Source organism: Desmodus rotundus, chromosome 3, assembly GCF_022682495.2.
Source record: "Desmodus rotundus isolate HL8 chromosome 3, HLdesRot8A.1, whole genome shotgun sequence".
Taxonomy (NCBI): Eukaryota; Metazoa; Chordata; class Mammalia; order Chiroptera; family Phyllostomidae; genus Desmodus; species Desmodus rotundus.
The window spans coordinates 95,587,590-95,608,863 of NC_071389.1; the positions used below are offsets into that span (position 1 = coordinate 95,587,590).

General features: G+C 37.3%; 1 protein-coding gene across 1 annotated transcript in view; it reads left to right on the forward strand.

Annotated features, from left to right (window-relative positions):
• EIF2AK3 (eukaryotic translation initiation factor 2 alpha kinase 3) overlaps positions 1-19,819 on the forward strand; it is an 82,705-nt gene extending 62,886 nt beyond the window's left edge. Inside the window, exons 14-17 of the mRNA XM_024552338.4 lie at positions 5,822-5,989; positions 11,147-11,248; positions 17,223-17,285; positions 18,610-19,819. Coding sequence (XP_024408106.2) covers positions 5,822-5,989; positions 11,147-11,248; positions 17,223-17,285; positions 18,610-18,780 — 504 coding nt within the window. The 3' untranslated portion in view covers positions 18,781-19,819. The remainder of the gene's footprint in view (positions 1-5,821; positions 5,990-11,146; positions 11,249-17,222; positions 17,286-18,609) is intronic.
• Positions 19,820-21,274: the final 1,455 nt, after the last annotated feature.

The window sequence follows — 21,274 nt, forward strand, 5'->3', positions numbered from 1 at the left end:
GCTGACAGTCTGTGCAATACTTGCAATATTTGTCCAGTTTTAATAAAAGTACTTGTAACAGTGGAGGAGAGAGAAGGCATCTGGAGCAGAGATCTGGGAAAGTAGCTTGAAGGGGCCTGTTGCAAAAGTAAGAAATCTCATGATTTAAAAACCTCAGGCAAATTGTGAATGCTCCCCTATAATGTGTTTATGTGCATTTTATAGTAAAAAGTATTCCCAATCTCCTGAAGAAAAAAAGTGTTAGTAAAATCCATACATTCCATTTTCTTACGGCTTTAGTAACCCTGGTACAGGTTCCCATTGGGTCCTGAGCTACCACATTGAAAGGGACCCAAGTGGACAGCTTCCTTCATTAGCCAGCCCTGAATTAGGGCAAATCCCATTCTTTTTGCCCCTATTCTTGAACTGGTTAGGTTTTGGGAAAGGAGGTGAGAAGCTGGATGTTAAAAAGTGACTAATGGTTAGCCAGGTGATTGTTATTACTCTAAAATTTTTGATTCTATTTTCAATATATAAAATATTGAATATTGTAGCAATGCAATATATTAAATTACATAAGATTCTTACTAAAACATGCAATAACATTCTTATTAATAACATTCTTATTTAACTAGTTTTTTCCATATTCCATATGCTCATAGTGATCATCATAATATACATAGATGTATGGTAAATACATAAATATTTTTCTGACGGATGTCACTTAAATTCTTGATAGACTTGGACTCATTTTAAGTATTTTCAGTTTTGTTTTACATAACCACAAATTTGTTTCAGGCACCAAATTAGCTATTCGGATGAGTAATTTTCTTCTTAAAGCGAGCCATGAGTTTTTCAAATCCATGAATATATTTTAAGAGTTTGGAGTAACAGGGACTCTAATTAGAAATAATTCCTATGTTCCAAAGTAATTGTTAAAATATATCTAGTCACTATGCCTCAGTGACTTTTATGTGGGCCAAAAATGATTGCCAGGAATTGTCGTGCACTGAAGGAGAAGTTCAGAGATTGATTTTGGTAGGAAGGGCAAAGACAACTTCCAACAGGCCAGATATCCCTCACTTTTGAGAGAGTGCCGGCTGTTGCAGTATGGTGCAGGTTTGTCATTTGATTGGAACCAGTTACCTGATATACACATTTTTCTTGTATTTATACCTAGTGTACACCCAAAATGCCAAGTTGAAAGGCATGTCATTATGTTCTTACTAATTTTGAAAATTCTGCTGATTTTGCAGTGTTAATGAGATATCGGTGAATATTTGTTTAATGTTACAATGTTGTCTAAAGATTTCTCTTGTATGTCTCTATGCACCAAAATAATTTCAAGAAATTAATTTTGCCTTTAATTTTTCCAGATATCAAAAACGTATTCTTTTGTAAAGATAAATTCTGTTTAAACATTTCTAGTGAACCAGAAAAAAAAATTCTCCCACGATTTCTATTCCTAGGCCAAGAAGTTATGCATTCTGTCCATTTTGACCTAAGTCTCTGAGCTCAATGTTAAACCTAGGCTCCCTCTCCCTTATTTATATTTTGGTCACATTTTTGTCATCAGCGCTCTCTGGCCCCTGATTCTTCAGACTTAATTGTAATCTTCTCTTCATTCAAGCTAAACTGGGTTTTCTCAGTTTCTCAACTGTACAGGGTCCTCATAGAACCTGGTATTTCTCCTTCATAATCCTCATCACAATTATATTACCTGTCTTCTGGTTTCCACAGTGGCAAGAGCCATGTCTGTTTGTTCACCTATTATATTCTTAGCACAGTGCCTGATACATTCTACATGCTCATATAATTTTATTTGAATATTGTTTGCAACCAAAAGCATTTATAATAATTTAAAAGAAAATTTTGTTGCTCATATAATTCTACACACTCATATAATTTTATTTGAATATTGTTTGCAACCAAAAGCATTTATAATAATATAATCTAAAAGAAAATGTTGTTGGCCCATGTAGCTGAACTGTCCAAAATTTAAGTAAAGCTTTATCTAAGATCAAGTTGATGTGGCCAGAATGTTGTCTTCCCCTACTCGCCACCTTGCCATATTTCTAGTTTCCATTTTCAGGCAGGCTCTCCCTTCACAGTCTCAGCACTGCTGCCAGCTATTCTCAGGGCTACACATTTTTAAAAACTTATATTTTATTGATTATGGTATTACAGTTCTTGATTTTTTTCCCCCTTTTGCCCCTTCCACCCAGCGCCCCCACTCCCTCAGCAACCCCTCACTGTTGTTTATGTCTATGGATTGTGAGAATAAGTTCTTTGGCTACTCCACTTCCTGTGCTGTATTTTACATCCCCATGGCTATTCTGTAACTACCTATTTGTACTTCTTAATCCCCTCACCTCTTCACCCATTCTCCCCCTCCCCCATCCCATCTGACAACATCTGGTAACTAACCTCTTTTCTCTTCCTGCTTTTCATAGTCTGTCTTTATCTTTAACCTTTGGCATTTTAATTATACGTCTTGGAGTGGGCCTGTCCATCTTGTTTGGGATTCTCTGTGTTTCCTGGACTTGTGTGTCTATTTCCTTCACCAAATTAGGGAAGTTTTCTTTCACTATTTTTTCAAATAGATTTCCAATTTCTTGCTCTTTGTCTTCTTCTTTAGGTACCTCTATGATGTGAATGCTGGACCTCTTGAAGTTGTCCCAGAGGTTGTTTATACTATCCTCATTTTTTTTTTGGATTCTTTTTTCCTTCTTGTTCTGCATGGTTGTTTCTTTCTTCCTTATATTTCAAATCATTAATTTGATTCTTGGCTTCATCCACTCCACTGTTGTTTCCTTGTAAATTGTTCTTTATTTCAATTAGTGTCTCTTTCATTTCTGATGGGGTCTTTTTTACGCTGCTGAGGTCCTCACTAAGTTCTTTGAGCATCCTTATAACCAGTGTTTTGAACTCTGCATCTGACAGACTGCTTATCTCTATTTCATTTAGCTCTTTTCTGGAGTTTTGATCTGTTCTTTCATTTGGGCCATGTTTGTCTCTTCGTTTCGGCAGCCTCCCTGTGTGTTTCAATGTATTAGGTAGAGCTGCTTTGACTCTGTGTCTTGGTAGTGTGGCCTAATGTAGTAGGTGTCCTGTAGGGTCCAGTGGTATAGCTTCCCCTATCACCCAAGCTGGGTTTTCTAGGTACACCCTTTGTGTGGGCTGAGTACACCCTCCTTTTGTAGTTGAGCCTTGGTTGCTTTTGGCAGGTCAATGGGAGAGATTTACTCAGACCAGTCAGCTGCAAAGGCTGGCTCTGATCACTGATCACCAACCTCTGCCTTCCACAGAGGGTCAGATGTGCAGGGGCAGTGTGGTGGTGCTTCCAGGTAGTCTGTAGCTCTCCACTGGGTGTGTTGGCCCTGGGGTTTCCTGGGTGGTGCAGGCCAAGGTCAGCCCCCACCTGTATTTTGGCCAGGGCACCAGGCCTGAGGTGTAAAGCAGTCTGAGATGGCTGTTACTTACACTCCGGTTTGGAGATTCCCAGGCAAAGCCAAGCTGTGAATCTAATCTGGCTGTAGCCTTGGCTCACGGAAGCCAACTGTTGCTTGTTTGATAGGATTTAGTAGCCAAGACTAGCCATTCTTATGGAATAGCAGCTTGGGTGGACCCATAAGTTGGGCGGGGCCTCTGGAGATCTCCAAGGTGGGTTGCACAGTGTTAGCCACGTTGATGGAGTCTTAGGTATCGCACCAGCTAACCGGCTCTGTGGGGAAGGGTTAACAAAGGGACAATGGCCTCTGCTCACCTTGATGCCAGACACTTCAGTTTCTCCCTGTATACCACTGGTGCCTTTCCAGCTGCTGTCCCAGTGCTGGAGCTAAGAGGGAGTGAGTCTGAGTAGGTGAGTCCTTGGGTGGGTTCTTTTAGAGGAATTACTTGGGGCTCTAGCAATTTTTTCCAACAACTCAATCCCCTCTGATTTTCGCAGCCAGAAGTTGTGGCGACTTATCTTCCTGGCACTGGAATCCTGGGCTGGAGATTCTAGTATGGGTCCGGGACTCCTTGCTCCTGAGATACCCCTCACAAATTTTTATCCATGTGGGTGTGGGACCAGCACTTTCCACTTCTGCGCCCCTCCTACCAGTCTGGATGAATGTGGTTTCTTTAATTCCGTGGTTGTCAGACTTCCATTCAGCTTGATTTCTGAGCGATGGTTGTTCTATATTTTGGTTGTAATTTTGATGTGGTTGGGCAAAGAGGTGAGCCATGTCTGCTTACCCCACCATTGTGACTGGAAGCCCCAGGGCTATATATTTTAAGTCTTTGGAGTGATGAGGTAGGAGGTAAGGGAGAAAAGTATCTTTTCCCTGTGATTGACCAGAAGTTCTGAGTTTCCTACTAATTGATAAGCCAAGGACACATACTTATTCCTAAACCAGTGTCCTGACCAGGGGATGGGATTATGCTGATTGTTTTATGCAACCTCATTATATGCAACCATGGGGTTGCTGCATAGTTGGGAAGAAGAGAGTTCCCAAAGTCAAGTCAGGATACTTCTGGTGGAAGTACAGGGGAATAGATTTTGGAGAGCCTAAAAATTAAAAATAAATAAATTTTAAAAGTCTATTGCAGTGTTCAGTAAATAACACTAGATTATGGGAGGCAGAGGAATGGTGAAATTTAAGGCAGCATAGTTTATTTTTGTCTCTCATGTAGGGTTATTTGTGGGAGAGCAGGAGGTTATTACTGTAGACTTTGGTTATGTTTATTAGTAAGTTTAGCAGTAAGTTTATTAGTCAAAATTGTATAATGACATTTTGGAGTTTGGGAATAAAATGTTATTTGTCTGGCAGAATTTGAAGATTGATGAAATTCAATTTCATGAGCTAAATGGCTTTCTTTTTCCTCAGGGCTGTGAATGGTGGTCATGTGAGCAGAGGTTGGAGTAGGCTCTGAGGGAAGATATATTTCATGTAAAGGACTTTGAGTTTAGGGGCCCATGAGAAATTTGGTTACCTATATCTTTTAAACATTTGCATATGAGAGCTTCTAACTTGGGACAGAGGCCTTAGAATACATGGAAGCATATGGATATTAGAAGAGGCAGCACAAGGTTACAGTTACGAGCTCTTACTCTCCTTGATAGCCTGCATGTCCCTCTCAGACATAAACTGAATTTCAGTCCGTTTCATTCATTTATCGGATAGTAGTGATTGCTACCATAGGGCACGAACTACACTGACTGCTGGACCTGTGGTGAGGCAGCCGACATCCTGTTTTCCTAGTCAGACGGACTGAGTTTGAATCCCTGCTTCAGCACTTATTACTACTTGGCTAATATTGGGCCATTTACTGAACTTCTCTGGGCCTCTGTTTTCACATCTGTAAAATGAAGGAGTAATAGAACTAATAGGGTTGTGAGCTAATAGTAGTAAACAGCTTAGAAGGGCTCCTGGCTTGTTTTAAGTGGTATATATGCACTTGCTGTTTATATGTTAGTATAAGCATGGCTTCAGTCATAAGTGTAGAGAAGCTTGACAGAGGGAGAATATGTAGACTAATAGGATTGAGCATTAAGTACCCTGGCCCTAGGTAAGGTGAATCTCTAAGGGTTGAAATAGATGCTGTTTCCTAACTCATGATCTAAATGGCTAAATGTAAATTCTAACTCCTTCTGCTACCCTTCCCTTTTCTTTACTCACAATACTTGTCTGGCATGGAAGGATTGTTCTTATTTTCATATTAGATCATTTTAAAGGGAAACGTGCTTGAGAATATCTAGTTTCTTGTATTTACTTTCTGTTATCATTTTAATAAATTCCACTGCTCTCACCTTTTTGTACACATCCATTGTGCTTGTGTCTGTTTTATTTTTTTCCAGCCTTCCAACATATTCTTTACAATGGATGACGTGGTCAAGGTTGGAGACTTTGGATTAGTGACAGCAATGGACCAAGATGAGGAAGAGCAGATGGTTCTGACCCCAATGCCAGCATATGCAAGGCACACAGGACAAGTGGGGACCAAACTGTATATGAGCCCAGAGCAGGTGAGGTTTTTTTGGTTTCCTCCTTAATTGAAAATAGATTTTTAGTTAGCATGACAGCAAGCCAGATATCCCCCATGAATCTCCATCTATATTCTACTTAAAATACCCAATAAAATAAAATTTGAAAAGTACGAAAACTGGTAGTAGTGTTGCACAGGCAACACAGTTATGGGGCACTTTCTACAACTTGAATTGGGATGAATTAAAACAACACTCACCATTCGTAAAACATGCTCACCCTCTGAACCAGAACATGAAAGCAACCATAAGTTCATAAAGAGACTTTGAATGCCCTCTCCTAAACTTAACTGCAGTTCACCTTGTGTAAACTGTATAGGAACTGTTTTCAAAGCCAGCTAGAGTCAGAGGTACTGTACTGGGCCACCCTCTCTAATAATTCAAAGGCAACTTTCAGAATGTACTATGGCAGGAAATAAAGGTTGATAGGCTGGAATATCTTGCCTTGTGGGATGTTTAGTCCCCAATGGAACAGGACAGAGACTGGAAAAGTGGTGGGAGCAGAGTGTCCTGGGAGCTTCGGAGGAACTTGTCCATCTGCCACCAGGCTAATAATTGATATTCACAAGCTTATCTATGCTTACATCAGCCATTCTCAAACTTTATGGTCTCAGTACCTATTTATACTTGTAAACATGATTGAGAACCAAAGAGTTTTTCTTATGAGATTTTATTTATCAATATTTGCCATATTAGAGATTAAAACTCAAAAATTTATAAAATTTTATCAATTCAATTAATATCAATATTAAACCTATCTCATCCTAAAGATATTTTTATGATAACTATCACTCCCCCTGAAAAAATTGGTGAAAAGAGTGGCATTCATTTACATTTTTACAAATCTCTTTAATATTTGATTTAAAAGACCTAGATTCTCATAATCTTTATTCATTTTGTTACAGTCTGTTATTTTGTATGAAGTGAATGAAGAAAATATGACCTCACACAAATGTGTAGTTGGAAAGGGAGGAATATTTTAATAGAATTTTCAGGTAATTATGGGTATTCTTTGATAGTGCATCAAAACTCAGTAAGTGATAGTTTCTTAAAAGTCATATGTCCTGTGGAGTCTAAAACCATATCATTGAACGTTTTCTACTGTTAGTTTACTATCCTTATTAGTTCATTTTGCACTTTTTTACATTTTAAAAAAGTTTACTATGCTTATTGATTTTAGAGAGAAACATAAATGTGAGAGAGAAACATCGATTGGTTGCCTCCCATACATGCCCAGATGGGGACTGAAGCCACAACCTAGGCATGTGCCCTGACTGGGAATCAAAACCCCTAGCCTTTTGGTGCACAGGATGATGCTCCAACCAAGTGAGTCACACCAGCATGGCCATTCTGCACTTAGAAGGGGATCTTTTACCCATCCAGGGAAGCTAGATGAAAAATACACTAGGCCTTATTTGTAGTCGGTATTTGAGCATTTATTGATAAACAAATTAAAATCAGATATGCTTTCATTTCAGATTTCTAGACTACAAAGAAACATCAATGTGTTTGAAAATAGAACTTGTGACTGTTTTGCTATAATCACAATGCAATTAAAAAAAAAGATGATAGTGGTTTGTTTTGATTTTAGGTTTTTGTTTTGGCTAGTGTAAATTTAAGACAGCTTCCTAAGTAAATATTGGGTGAATGATAAAATAAAAATGCTCATGCAAAGTAGTAAGAAAACAGTGAAAGAGGCCCTGGCCAGGTAGCTCAGTTGGTTAGAGCATCATCCTGGTATTCCAAGGTTGTGGGTTCAATCACCCATCAGGGCACATACAGGAATCAACCAAGGAATGCATAAATAAGTAGAACAACAAACTGATGTTTCTCTCTCTTTCCCCCTTTCTCTCTCTAAAATAAATAATAAACAATAGAAAAGAAAAAAATGAAAAAATATTGAAATTCACAGAAAGCTATCAACATTCTAGTTGGAGATAAATTTATTTGAAAAGCTTTCATTATATAAGCACACGACCGAATGAGTGATTTAGCATTCTGCTCCATAGGTTGTTAACATTCTGCAGGATGTAAACAGGAGTAAGAACTCATGCTGGTGAATCAGTGGAACAACATCATTATGGTAGATTTTAAGTTATAAATGAAAACGATAATCCTCCCTAGCAATCCACTTAAAAGGGGAAAACCACAAATAAGATTAGGAATTAAAAATAATAACATGTGGCAGAGATTTTAATTTATAAGAGATTTATCATGCATAGTAGATCATTTGCAACCAAAAGTATCCAAACTGGCTTGAGTAGAAAAAGAAATCTATTGGCCCAAGCAATTGAATGATCCTAGTCAAGTGATGGTAGCCATAACCTGGTAACAGGAGAAATTAAACCTGTATGAAATACCAAAATACTGTAAATATGTATTTATATCCATGTGAAAAAAGGCAGGAAGTAAGAGCCATAAAATATCAACAGTCACTGCTTCTGTGTAGGGGCTTTGAATGGTATTTTGGACTTTTCTCTGTTTTCCAATATTTCTACATAGGCATGTATCAGAATTGATACTAAACTATATTTAATAGCATTATATTTTCACTCACCGTTATTCAAGAGGCTGGAAATATACCTTTGCACTTGTGACGACAAAATAGGAATGACTAAATAAAAGGAATTCTACCTGGATGCATGTGCCTCTGAAGGGCTCACTAGATGGAGTCCCCACCTCCCCCAACCCTGTGTGCAATAGGTGACTTTCCCTCCACTCCCTGTCGGGATCTGTCACGTTACACTGTTCGTTCTTCTCATAGCATTTTTAATTCTGTAAAAGTAAGTATTTTGCTTCCCCTCTAAAATAATAAGCTATCAGAAGAGGGACCTACTCCTTTTTTTTTTTTTTTTTTTTACTTTATCCCAACACCTAAAAACAATGCCTAGAATTCAGCATAAATGTTTGGTGGGAGAGTGAACGTGAGTATCTGTGAATCTATAACATCAGGTGGACAGTTACAACCACCACACGCACACTGCTGTGCTGACTGTATTTTGCCTTGTGGGTGATTGACGACAGGTGATACCATATGTGTAATTATTGAAGATACCAGAAAATTAAGGGTAGCTATAGAAATTTTGCTATGGCAGTGTATGATAGTTAAAATCAAGAAGTTAAAAATGGACAGTCTTAATTTTCTTAAATCTTACTGTTCTTCACTATTCTTAAATATGGAAACTGTCACTATAAAATATCACTTTTAAAAGCCTCTCAACGTACCTTGGCTATATGAATTGTCTTTCCAAGTCTCAGAAGCCATACTAAGACATTGTTTTAAAATATTTTTTTTTTCAAAGCTCTTAAATTTTCTTTCTAGGAGAAAATGAGCAGAGACTACTCTTTGTTCTTGGTGTAATTACCAGGAAATACAGCCCAAGTTCTAGGATTACACAATGCTAAAACAATCAAGTTAAACTCTGAAAGGGCATATTATATTCTGCCCTTTCCCTTGATATTTAACTTCTTATTTTTTAGATGTTTTGTAAAGATTACTTTGCATGTGTTCATTAAACTACATTTGTTTTTAAAAGTATTTAATAATGCTTTTTCCCCTCACATGTTAATCTATTCTCTTTGTAGGGAATATGGAAAATAACAGGAATGTATAAAGAAAACTAAAAATCACTAAAACACTAACCCATTAATAGTGGTTACATATTTCCTTTTATGAAATATACACACACATATACATCTTATAACATTTTTACGTGTACCTTATTTTGGAAAACAAAATTGGGATTCTATGTGTAAATTTTTGGATATGATATTAAAATGTAAGCATTTTCCGCAGTATTGAATGTTCATATAAAACCTTTTTGGCTATATAATATTGTTTCTGTTAAGCAATGTATTTAATATTTGTTTTGGACATTTTAGTTACTTGGGATTTCTGCTGTTGGGAATATCATTTAGATAACTAGCCCTGTGCACAAATATTTGTCCCCATTTTCATCTACCCTAGTGTGGGTGGAATTAATTAGGGCCATCACGTGGGAATAAACTCTATTGCCTGTTGCTTTTTATGGAGGTATGTTAGTCTGTATTCTCCAAATATTGTATGAGGGTGTCCTTTTTATCACTGTACCCTGTCAGCCCAGGGATAAGAAGTAAGGGAAGAGAGGAAGATGATGCAGCTGATGCCGACTTTGAGATGACTTTCCATCTGATGTTTTATATTCTATAAGCACAGAGGCAGGCGGCTTGTGGGAGTAACCAGGGGGACAGGTATCAAGTGCTGTTTAGAGAGGAGGTTGTGGAGGGTTTGTCATCCTGGCTACTACCTATGACTCACTCCCCCAGTGAAGAAATGCTGGTGTGGTGCTTCCAGAGTGACACTCTTCTTTAGTTTTGCCAAGTGGCAAGTTATATGCCTGAAGTAATTTCCACAAATAAAAGGGTTCTTACCGAGTCCACTGAGGTCACTTTTAATTTGAATGAGGCTTTGTGTAAGAGTATTTGGGTTGTAACTTACCTGTTTATTTTAACAAATAAGCACTTATTGAGGGCCTGGTCTATACTTATCCCAGTGCTGGGTGGTGGGAATACAAAAGAAGCAGGTCCCTCCCCTCCAGGACTTCATCTCTAGTTGTGAAGAACAGGAAATATGTACGTGAAAACTACAACTAAGAGTGCAAAGTGGTCAGTAATTAAGTGCCATAATGAGGGCTAACCACACAGTTGATTAGTGGTTTGGAGTAATGAAGATTTTCTCATAAAAATGGGTGAGGGCTAAAATGATTAGAAATTAGAGATCTGCTTTAGATAGTGTTTACTTTGAAAAACTTCACCTCAGGGGTAGTTGAGCAGCTTTCATTGACTTCCACAAACTTTTTTAGCATTGCAAGGCTCCAGGTTTCTGCCAGGCCTGTTTTACTGATGCATATCTCAGAGCTGTTCCTGGGCTTTCCTTCTGTGATGTTGAGTAGTTTAATTACTCCTGCTGCAGTGAGTTGAAGAAAAGAGGCTTACAAGATTAACTCTTTGCTAACATTTTCATAGATACATTTAAACCTTGAAGTGACTAAGTCAACTTTGGGATTTGCCAATGCCATATTATCAATTATATTCAATATATTATCAATTATATTATCTCTTAATATTTTTCTAATTATTATTCTTTATATGGGATTTCAGATTCATGGAAACAACTACTCTCATAAAGTGGACATCTTTTCTTTAGGCCTCATCCTGTTTGAGTTGTTATACCCATTTGGCACTCAGATGGAGAGAGTCAGGGTAAGTTCTCCCCATTTCAGAAAAGGTGGAAAAAAATATTCTTAAATTTACAAAAGAAGAATATTAAGAGGAAAATAAGTTAATTCTTAATACCAGCAGGTTAGTTAACTAAAAGTGAAAGGAGTTATGTGAGCTATACAGGGCGGGTTTGTAAACAACTTGCCTATAATTAAAGCTCAGTTTTCAAAAATTGTTTAGTTGAATTGTTTTGTTCCTTGTTGTTAACTAAAACTCATCATAATAGCATTTAGTACTCAGTAAGTTTCTAATAAGTGCAAAGCTAGGGAACCCACAGAGTATTGGAGGAGTGGGGAGAGAGGAGGTGATGGTGGCCGTGGTTGGTCAGAGGAGAATATTCCAGAGGACAAGTGGCCACACACCCATACACTTAAAAACTGGAAAACTAAGTGTAATTAATTTTTTTCCTCTCAAACCACAATCACTCTTTAAGGAAGATAGTACGGAAAGTCTTAAAAATAGGCTTCTGCCACATTCTTCCCCACTCTTCATAAGTGGTAATCCTCAACTTGTCCCCGGTACTTACTTCCATACTTCCAAAATTTCTGCTGTTATCACCATTTCTTTATCAGTTTTAGATCTTACCTATTGATTGCTGGCCATGGTAGAAAAGGATGTAGGTCTCATACAGAGCAAAAGGGCTCATATCTTCTAACCATGAGGACCTACCAAAATGAATAAATTTCAGAACATCCTAAAAGCTTCCAGAAAGGGATATTAAAAAGTCCAACATATGTAAAGGATCATATGGCTTCAGGGTCATATGGCTTCAAAGGACCCTATTAAGAATGTAAAAGTACAGTCTATAGAATGGGTGAAAATATTTATGTATCTCATATCTGATAAGGTCCTAGTATCCAGAATATATAAAGAACTATTACAGTTTGACAGCAGAAAGACAAACAATCCAATTAAAAAAATGAGCAAAGGACTTAAATAGACATTTCTCCAAAGAAAGATTTACAAAGGGCCAATAAGCACAACATTATTAATTAGGGAAATATAAAACAAAACCCAGAGATAAAGTATTGGCTAGGATGTGGGGAAATTGGTGCCTTCATACATTGCTGGTGGGACTTCAAACTGGTGCAGCTGCAGTGGAAACAGTGTAATAATTACTCAAAAAGTTAAACAGAGTTACCCAAGAGAAATGAAAGCGTGTTCACCCAAAAATTTGTACACAGATGTTCATAGTATCATTTTCATAAGAGTCAGAAAGTAGAAACAACCCAACCACCTGATGTATGGCAAAACAAATGTGGTATACCCATGCAATGGAATATTATTTAGCCATGAAAAGGAATGAAGTACTGATCTATGCTACAACACAGGTGAACCTTGGAGACATTGTGCTAAGTGAAAGAAGCCAGACACAAAAGACCAATCTTGTATGAATTAATTTATATTAAATATCCAGAATAGGCAAATCTATAGAGACCAGGTAGATTAGTAGTTGCCAGGGGATAACTGGGATAGAACGGGATGGGGAGTGACTGCTTAATGGGTATGAGGTTTCTTTTTGAGTGACAAAAATTTCTGGAATTAGATAGTAGTGATGGTTGTATAACATATGAATAGAATAAAAATCAGAGTTATAAACTTTAAAATGATTAAAACAGTGAATTTTTTAATGTGAATTTTATTTCAATTAAAAATGTAACAAAGAAAAGCATGTAATTGTGTAAAGTTTTGGTTAAATTAAGTCAGTATTTCTCTTGACCATGAAAATATTGTTCTATAATAGATCAAATATACTCTGTCTTTCTGATGCAATCCCTTTTTTTTTTTAGAATTCCCTTTTCTCAATTGCTTAGTTTTATGAACTTCTGTTGTAATTTTTAATAAATGTTCAAAATCTGTCACCTATCAAACAATATTTGCTCTGTGCTTCAATGTAGTTTACTTCTCTATCACTAGGGCAGACGAATGGGTAGGTAGGCAGGCAGATAGATGATTGATTGATTGATTGATAGGTAGGTAGATTTTTTTTCTGAGTCTTCTTCTCAAAGCTGTTTTCCTTCAGTTTGTTGTGATTCCCACCCCTAGACCTTCTATGAATTGTCAATCAAGGATGTACTTCCTTACCCTCTGGGCTTGGACCTGTGTTTTCCCCTTTTTCTTGTATTGCCCTCTTATTTTGCTAGAGCACATTCTGCTATAAATTCCTCAGAAAGAGTGTATGAGATACATTTTTAAAGTACTCAAGTATGTGAAAATGCATTTTTTTCCATCTTCACACATAATCGATAAATTTGCCAGGTTTCAATTTTAGTTTGGGAGTAATTTCCCCCAGAACATTGAGGGCTTTATAGCTTATAGTGCTGCTGTTGAAAAGCTGATACCAAATTCATGCCTGATTTTTTATATTGGATCTGTTTGACCTGTTTTATTTTTTATTTTGGAAGCTTTTAGGACTTTACCTTTATCAGTGCTGTTATGAAATTTAGTCTTTTCATTGATCTTTCTCTTTCTCCTCACTTACTGTGCTTCATACTTGGTAGGTCCTTTCAAGTTAAAAGATAAAAATCCATCAGTTCTAGTGAATGTCTTATTTTTGATAAATTCTCCAATTTTTCTGTTTTCTTTTTGAACCCCTGACTTAATCTTATAAACAACTGTTATTTTTTCTCCTATTTTTCATCTTTCTGTCTTTTTATATGATTCTTTGCAAGAGTTCCTTAACTTGTTTTTCCAACTTTTCTATAATTTTTTATTTTGACAATCCAACTTTTATTGTTCATCTTTTTAATAGCATTTTACCACATTGTTTCTTTTTAATAGCATTTTACTCTTTTTACGTGGATTTAGTACTTATCTCTGGGAATCTCAGTTGCATATCTGTATGTAAGTCTTCTTCCTGCATCGTCTCTTTCCTTTGGTTTTTTATTTTTTTAAGTTAATATAGAGCCATAGGAAGTTGCAGGGATAATACAGAGAGATTAAGTGTACCCTTCAACCCACTCTCTCCTAGTGGTTACATCTTACGTAATTACAGTACAGTATCAAAACCAGGATTTTCACTTTGGCACAATGCGTATATATAATTCCGTGTTATTTTATCTCTTGTATAGATTTGTGTAGCCACCACTGCAATCCAGACACAGAACTGTTCGTCAGCACAAAAAGTTCCCTTATACAACCCCTTTATAGTCATACTTTCTTCCCTACCAAAATCTCTAACTAAGGGGGTTTTAATGATTTTTTTCCCCCCTCATGTTGACAGTCCTTAGCTGTTCATGTTTAAGAATAGGGCTCTAGAATGGAGACTGGAATGGACTTCACTGTAAGGGCTACAATTCAGTTCCTACCTAGGGGTATGGTAGAGAACTCCCTACATATCAGTATCTATGGACCTTTATTTACTCTACAACAACCATTTTCTCCAGAGAAATGGCTTTCATTCTCCTGAGAGAGTGTGGATGGGTGGGGATGCGTGCAGATCATCCGACTGTTCCATGCCCACCCCAACATATACTTTTTCTTTCTCTTGAGTGACTCCCAAGTCTGGACTTCCTTGGTTCAGTTTCTCCAGAAAATAAACCTCGTATGTTTATGCGGAGATGTATCACTCCATATACATACTTTCAGATAGTTTTCCTGCTCTCATCCTTGGCTTCTCCCCACCATCTGCAGGTTCTGCACGGCTAGTCCACTCCCTGTTCACTTGCATTATCCCAGCAGGTGGCCCAGCTTGCCTTCCTCTCTTTTGCTAAAGTAGTTGCTATGCTTCTATCTACTTCCTGTCTTCCATAAATTTGACTTTTCTTCCAGTGCTCTCACCAGACTTATTTATGCATGTCACATTCTTTTGCAGTTGTTTTAGTGCAAATGTTTACTGAAAATATAGCAGAAAGTCTGCCATGTTTAGCCAAAATCTCTCTGAAATTCTCTTAGTAAATGTAAAACAGGCCATTCAGTGATTTGAGCAAGGCCCTTTTTAAAATCAGTTTTATCGAGCTACAATTTATATACCATAAAGTGCACCCACTTTAGGTGTACAGTTTGATGAGTTTTGCACGTTTATATACCCATGTAACCATCACTACATTCAAAATACAGAACCTTTCTATCACCCGAGAAGGTTTCCTTTGCTCCTTCCAGTCAATCCCGTACCACCATCCCAGGCTTTGTCTTTTCTAAAGCTCCATATAAATGGGATCTTTCAAGACACATTCTTCTTGGCTGCATTCTTTTATTTACCAAAAAGTTTTCAAGACTCATTCATGTTATTCAGTGTATCAGTAGTTTCTTCCTTTTTATTAGTAATATTCCAGTTGTGTGTGTACCACAGTTCATGTATCCATTTACCTATTGAGAAGCATTTATGAATAAAGATGCTGTGGGTATTTGTGAACAAGTCATTTTGTAGACACTCATGTTTTCATTTGTCTTGGGTACTTACCTGAGTAGGATTGATAAGCTGTGTGGTAAGTCGTTTAACTTTATAAGAAAGTGCTGTTTTGCATTCCTACTGTCAGTGCATGAGAGTTCTGATTCTTCCACGTTCTTGGCAACACTTAAGTTTCAGTCTTCACAATTTTAGCCATTCTAGTACAGGCATAGTGGAGTCATAATGTGGTTTGCGTTTGCATTTCCATTTCCATTTCCCTGATGACTAATGACCTTCACCAGCTTTTCAAGTCCTTTGCCAGATAGCTTACCTGTATTGTGAGTACTTGCTTTTAGTCTGCGGCCTGCCATTTTAGTTTTTTAACTTTGTCTTTCATAGCTCAGCAGGTATTACTTTTGAACTTCAATTTATCAGCCTTCTCCTGTATGCTATAAATTTTTTTGAAACGACTTTCCATTTCCCCCATTGAATTATGGTCACGATGTTGTTTAAGTTTTAAAGTAAAAACCTTTGTTTTAAAATGTTATGTGATTAAAGATTACTTCAGTGAGTTCAGACTCAAGCATTTATCTGCACTTGGTTTGGTATGACCTTCTATTAGCAAGTGCAGCTGTCTCTTCTAGGTCCTGTAGCATAGATTCTTCTAGTTTCTGTTTTAGTGGGGAGTAACAAACGCCAAGCTAGTTCTTACTTTTTTTAAGTACACTCCAGCTTATTTCTTTTTTTTTTTAATTTATATTTTTATTTTGATTGAATGTATCGGGATGCCATTGGTTAATAAAGTTATCTAGATTTCAGGTGTACAATTCTGATACCTCATCTCTATATTTTATTTTGTGTTCACCACCCCAAGTCTTGTCATTTTGCATTACCATTCCTCCTCCCTTTACTCTCTTCTGCCTCTCCCCACTCCTTTTTTTCAGCTTATTTCCTAAGAAATATAAAGACTTATTTGCTTTATTTCATTTCTAAAAATTGGTTTTTGTCATCATTACAAAAGAAGTATTGGGTACTTTGCTAAATGAGGTACTGAAATTAACTCATTTAATTCTCAAAACAGTCTTACAAGGTGGGGCCTATTATCTTTGTTTTGCAGGTAAGGAAACTTGGAGCATAAAGAGAGTAATAATTTGTATGAAAATTTCCCAGAGAACTTTCAAAAGCTTAGTTTTATACTCAGCGTTTTGCATAATTGATTTGGTTTTCTTCCCTCCCCCCCCAAAAAAGTAAAGAGTATGCTCTTTCTATCAAATGCAGAGAGATTAGAAACTAATAGAAAAAGTTATCCACTCAAGCACACAAGAGTGTATTCATAAATGATTGGATTTTTTTTTATACAAATCAGTCTATTTTCAGTTAAAATCCAGGTGTCCCTATCATGCACAATTCAAGCATAATTATATCTGAGTTATTTTCTAGATTTTGATGACTTGATGGTACTTATGTATAGATTATTATCAGTAAAAGCTATTGATAAGTTTCCCATCTGTTTAATATTCACCCTTTCACCTTAGTCACTCATCTAAAGTATCAAAAATATTTTTATGTTTAAATAGATCTATCAAAATAGATTCAAAGGTAAGTAACACTTTTCTTTTCTTTTAGATCTTAACTGATGTAAGAAATCTCAGATTTCCACCACTGTTTACTCAGAAATATCCTCATGAGGTTTGTATAACTCTCATCTTTTATTTTCTGTAGAATCATTTAGAACTTAAAGTGTCCTTAGCAGTCATTTCATTAGTTGTCCCATTTTACTGATGAAGAAGCCAAAGGTCTAGAGAGGAAAGGGGCCTGATCCCAAGAGCACACTTGGTAAAATCGAAGACGGTACTCAGCCCTGGGCCTTGGGCCTGGTGTTCTGTGCTCTGGTGCTGCGTGGTGTTCCTGTATGCAAATTGTAGCCATCTCCCCCTTCCACAGGCTGAGCTCCCCGTGTGCCCTCCGAGGGACAGCTGTACCCACGCAGGGACAGAGCTGCTTTTCCGATCATGCCAATTGCTTTGTCTGAGTGAATCTGGGAGAGATCTTAAAAACTGGCTTCTCTGGGGGGCAGAGAGAAATGATTCCCACCGATGGTGTGTGTGGGGCTGCGCCACTCGGAGTGCCGCAACAAAGTGTTCAGGGGAGTGGGGGGGGGGGAGTGGGATATTGAGCTGGTCTTGAATGGTGAACATTTTGTGTGATGAACCTTTGAACTTTCTTTTGCAGCTTTTGTTTATTTCATAAAATGGTTCATCTACAAACATTTAAAAATTTATAAATTGACAAATTTTGAATTTTCTTAAATAATTAAGTTGAAGTAAATTAGACTGTTACCACAAATTGAAGTTTAAATTTATTTTTCAGTATTATAATAAAGGATTTTATTAAAATGAATTTTATAATAATATAGAATACATTAACCTAAATAAAATATATTTTACTAAAAATCATTTTGTTATATATTTTTCAAATTTAATGAATCAGTTCTCAAGGTGGCTCATAAGAATATGTTACATTAACAGGGATTCATTTTTTTTTTAATGGTATTAGGTATTGATCTCTAGCATGGTTATATTTTAATTGAAATTTTTATTGAGATGATTGTACTTTGCATGCTTTAGTGACATAAATTTGTTTTTAGTCAGATTATGTCTGTGTTTCAAGGATATGATTTAAGACCTTTTATTATATGTTAGATGACAAGCAGTTACCCACAGATAGTCCATATTTATTTGGAGCAGGAGTTGTTGGCAAGCTCCAACCCACAGGCTAAGTCCAGCCTGCTGCCTAGTTTTGTAATAAAGCTTTGGGACACAGCCATGCCCATTGTTTACGTGCTGTCCGCGGCTGTTTTGTACTTCAGTGTGAGAGTAGAGAGGTTGCGTCAGAAACTGGCTTGTGAACTTAATATATTTACAGAAAAATTCTGCTGACTTTCTCTTGACTAGGGGACTGTTTAGCGGTCTAAATCTGGCCTTTTTGTCACAAAACAATTTTTGTGTTTCAGTATACAGTGGTTAAAGACATGCTGTCTCCATCCCCCATGGACCGGCCTGAAGCTACCGACATCATTGAAAATGCCATATTTGAAGACTTGGAGTTTCCAGGAAAAACAGTGCTCAGGCAGAGGTCTCGCTCCATGAGTTCATCAGGAACAAAAACATTCAAGACCATCTAGCAACTCCCATTGCCCTTTGCTGAACAGTTAGCCTTATGTTGTGCCTGTACTCCTAATAGGTGACACAGAATAGTCTACTTCTTAGGAATGTGACTTTCCAAAATTGTGGACTTGAGAATTTTCTTTTTAAATTTAAAATTGAATTGCCAATTTTTTTTTTTTGGACTACTTTTCTAAGTCAAATTTAAACTGAATTTTGAGGTATAACCTAATTTGAGCCAACTCTTGATTTTGCTGTACTCAAGAACTAGCACTGAATCACATGTGGTCATTTTCTTTGTTGGTCTCTTGAAACTTGCCTAGGGAGGTAGAAGCAATCCCTAAAATTAATAGATACATTGTTATAGTACAAAATAATGAAAATCCCTGCCTTTGGTAACTATATTATTCTAGAAACACGCTTTCTAGAGATACTGGTGATTTTGAAAATTATTTCCAAAAAAAGCTGGCTCTGTTTTTGTCTCTGGTGGGTAAATTAGGAATCTGCACTATTTTGGAAGACAAGTAGCACAAATTGTATGATGGTTTATGGCCATAGCTAGTTTTATAGTGGCATTTTTAGCATTAAATAGCTATATTCCTTAGATGGTTCCAGGAAGAGTATAAGAGCTTTTTATACTTTATGTCCAAAAAAGAGAATGAAGCTTTTTATGTAAATTGGTCAAAAGTTCTGGTTTGGGGATGGAAAAAAAAGGCCATGGTAAGAAATGAATCACGTACTACATACAGCTAACTTCTTTAATTATGGACTTTTTAAAACCTAATAAAATCTTAAGTGTCTCATATGCCTTATATGTAGGTTGGTACTTTCCGAAAACTGATTATAGATAACGGTTTAATCATCTAACTTGGTAGTATGTTTTTATTTTTCACTGTGAATATGTGAAAATTTTTATAAGTAAAAAATTTTTATTTTTTATTTATAAAAATTCTGAACTCAATCCATTTGGGTTGGTGGTATATAGAATGCATTTAAGTGTGTTAACTATTGTGACTTTTTTCAAGTCTAAATGATTTAATAAAACTTTTATTAATTGTTTATGGTTGACTCTTATTTGGTGGAATTAGCCCCAAAATGGTAGTTTTTCAAATTCACGCAATAGGATCATATGACCCTACCCTCAGAGAAACTAATTCCTAATCCATTCCAAATAAATGTCTTCTCTGTTATTTTCCAAAGATTTGACCAAGGCCAAGTCCTTTGCAGAATCACTAGGCTCCTAATCTAGAGACATTTGCTCAGTACCTAGTCTGTGCCAGGGACTGGGAACATAAGGAGGACCCTGCCCTAAAGGGAGACCTCAAAGAAAAGGGCTATGGCATTGGTAGTTGTGTTGATGTCACAGCATGTCTGATATGCCATATGAAGGCACTTGATGTGAAGGGCTGACTAGGTACAAACTAGCTAAATACAACATTTAAGGGTTGAAGTGCACAGTTACTTCCATCTTACAGACAGATAATGTCTGTCCCACAAAATTTTGAGCAGTTTGTAAGCTAGAAAATCACATCACAGATATTGACGCCCTCTATCCAGACCCTCACCTCTCAGTGCAGCTTGAACGTTGTCTTCCTCCCCAGGTTCTACTTGGCTACTGGCCAGCCCATCTCCATCTTTTCTTCTTATTTTTCCTTATTTATTTATTTATTTATTTATTTATTTATTTATTTATTTATCTCTAGAGAGGAGGAAGTGGGGGAGAAGGAGAGGGTGAGAAACATTTGATTGGTTCCCTCTCCTATACACCCCCAACTGGGGATCTGGCCTGCAACGCAGGCATGTAACCTGACTGGTAATCAAACCGGTGACCTTTCAGTTCGCAGCCTGGTGCTCAGTCCACTGAGCCACACCAGGTAGGGCTCTTTTCCATCTTTCATCTCTTAGTCTGCTGCAGCTGCTGTTTCCTCTACTCCTTTCTTGTTTATCCCCACAGTCGCAGCTACAGTCCTTTTGACCCTGACAGATACCCTGAGAGCTGGCCTTGGCAGGTGTTAGGGTAGCCATTCTACCTGTAGTGAAGTCAGGTCCAGAAAGGTGCAGGAATTTGCCCCAGATCACAAAGCCAGCCAGAGCAGAAATGGGACCAAATTCCAGGTGTTCTGATTCCTTGTCAGGGTTTTGTCTCTTCCCTGTACCAAGCTGTCTAAGGATTGCACAATTTGTTCATGATGTAATCAGGCCTGCCTTCATTGTAATTCTTCCTGTGCCTTTGCTGGCCACAGTAGGACAGCAGGCATGGAAGTTAAGGGTCTAGGCCAGCAGGACCAAGTGGGTCTTCTACAGTAGCAATAATAGTCTCCTACTTAATCCCACAGCCCTTTCTCCTGACTCCAAACCCAACTCCCCCTTCAAGTTGTTTTTCTGCATCTTTCTGAGCCCCTCCCTTCACACTTGCCCCTCCTTTTAGCACTTTGTATTGTACTTAACAACACTTACTGTTGTCAGGCCTCTGTAACTGATGTAAGTCAGCTTCTTTAATAGCTAAGTTTCCAG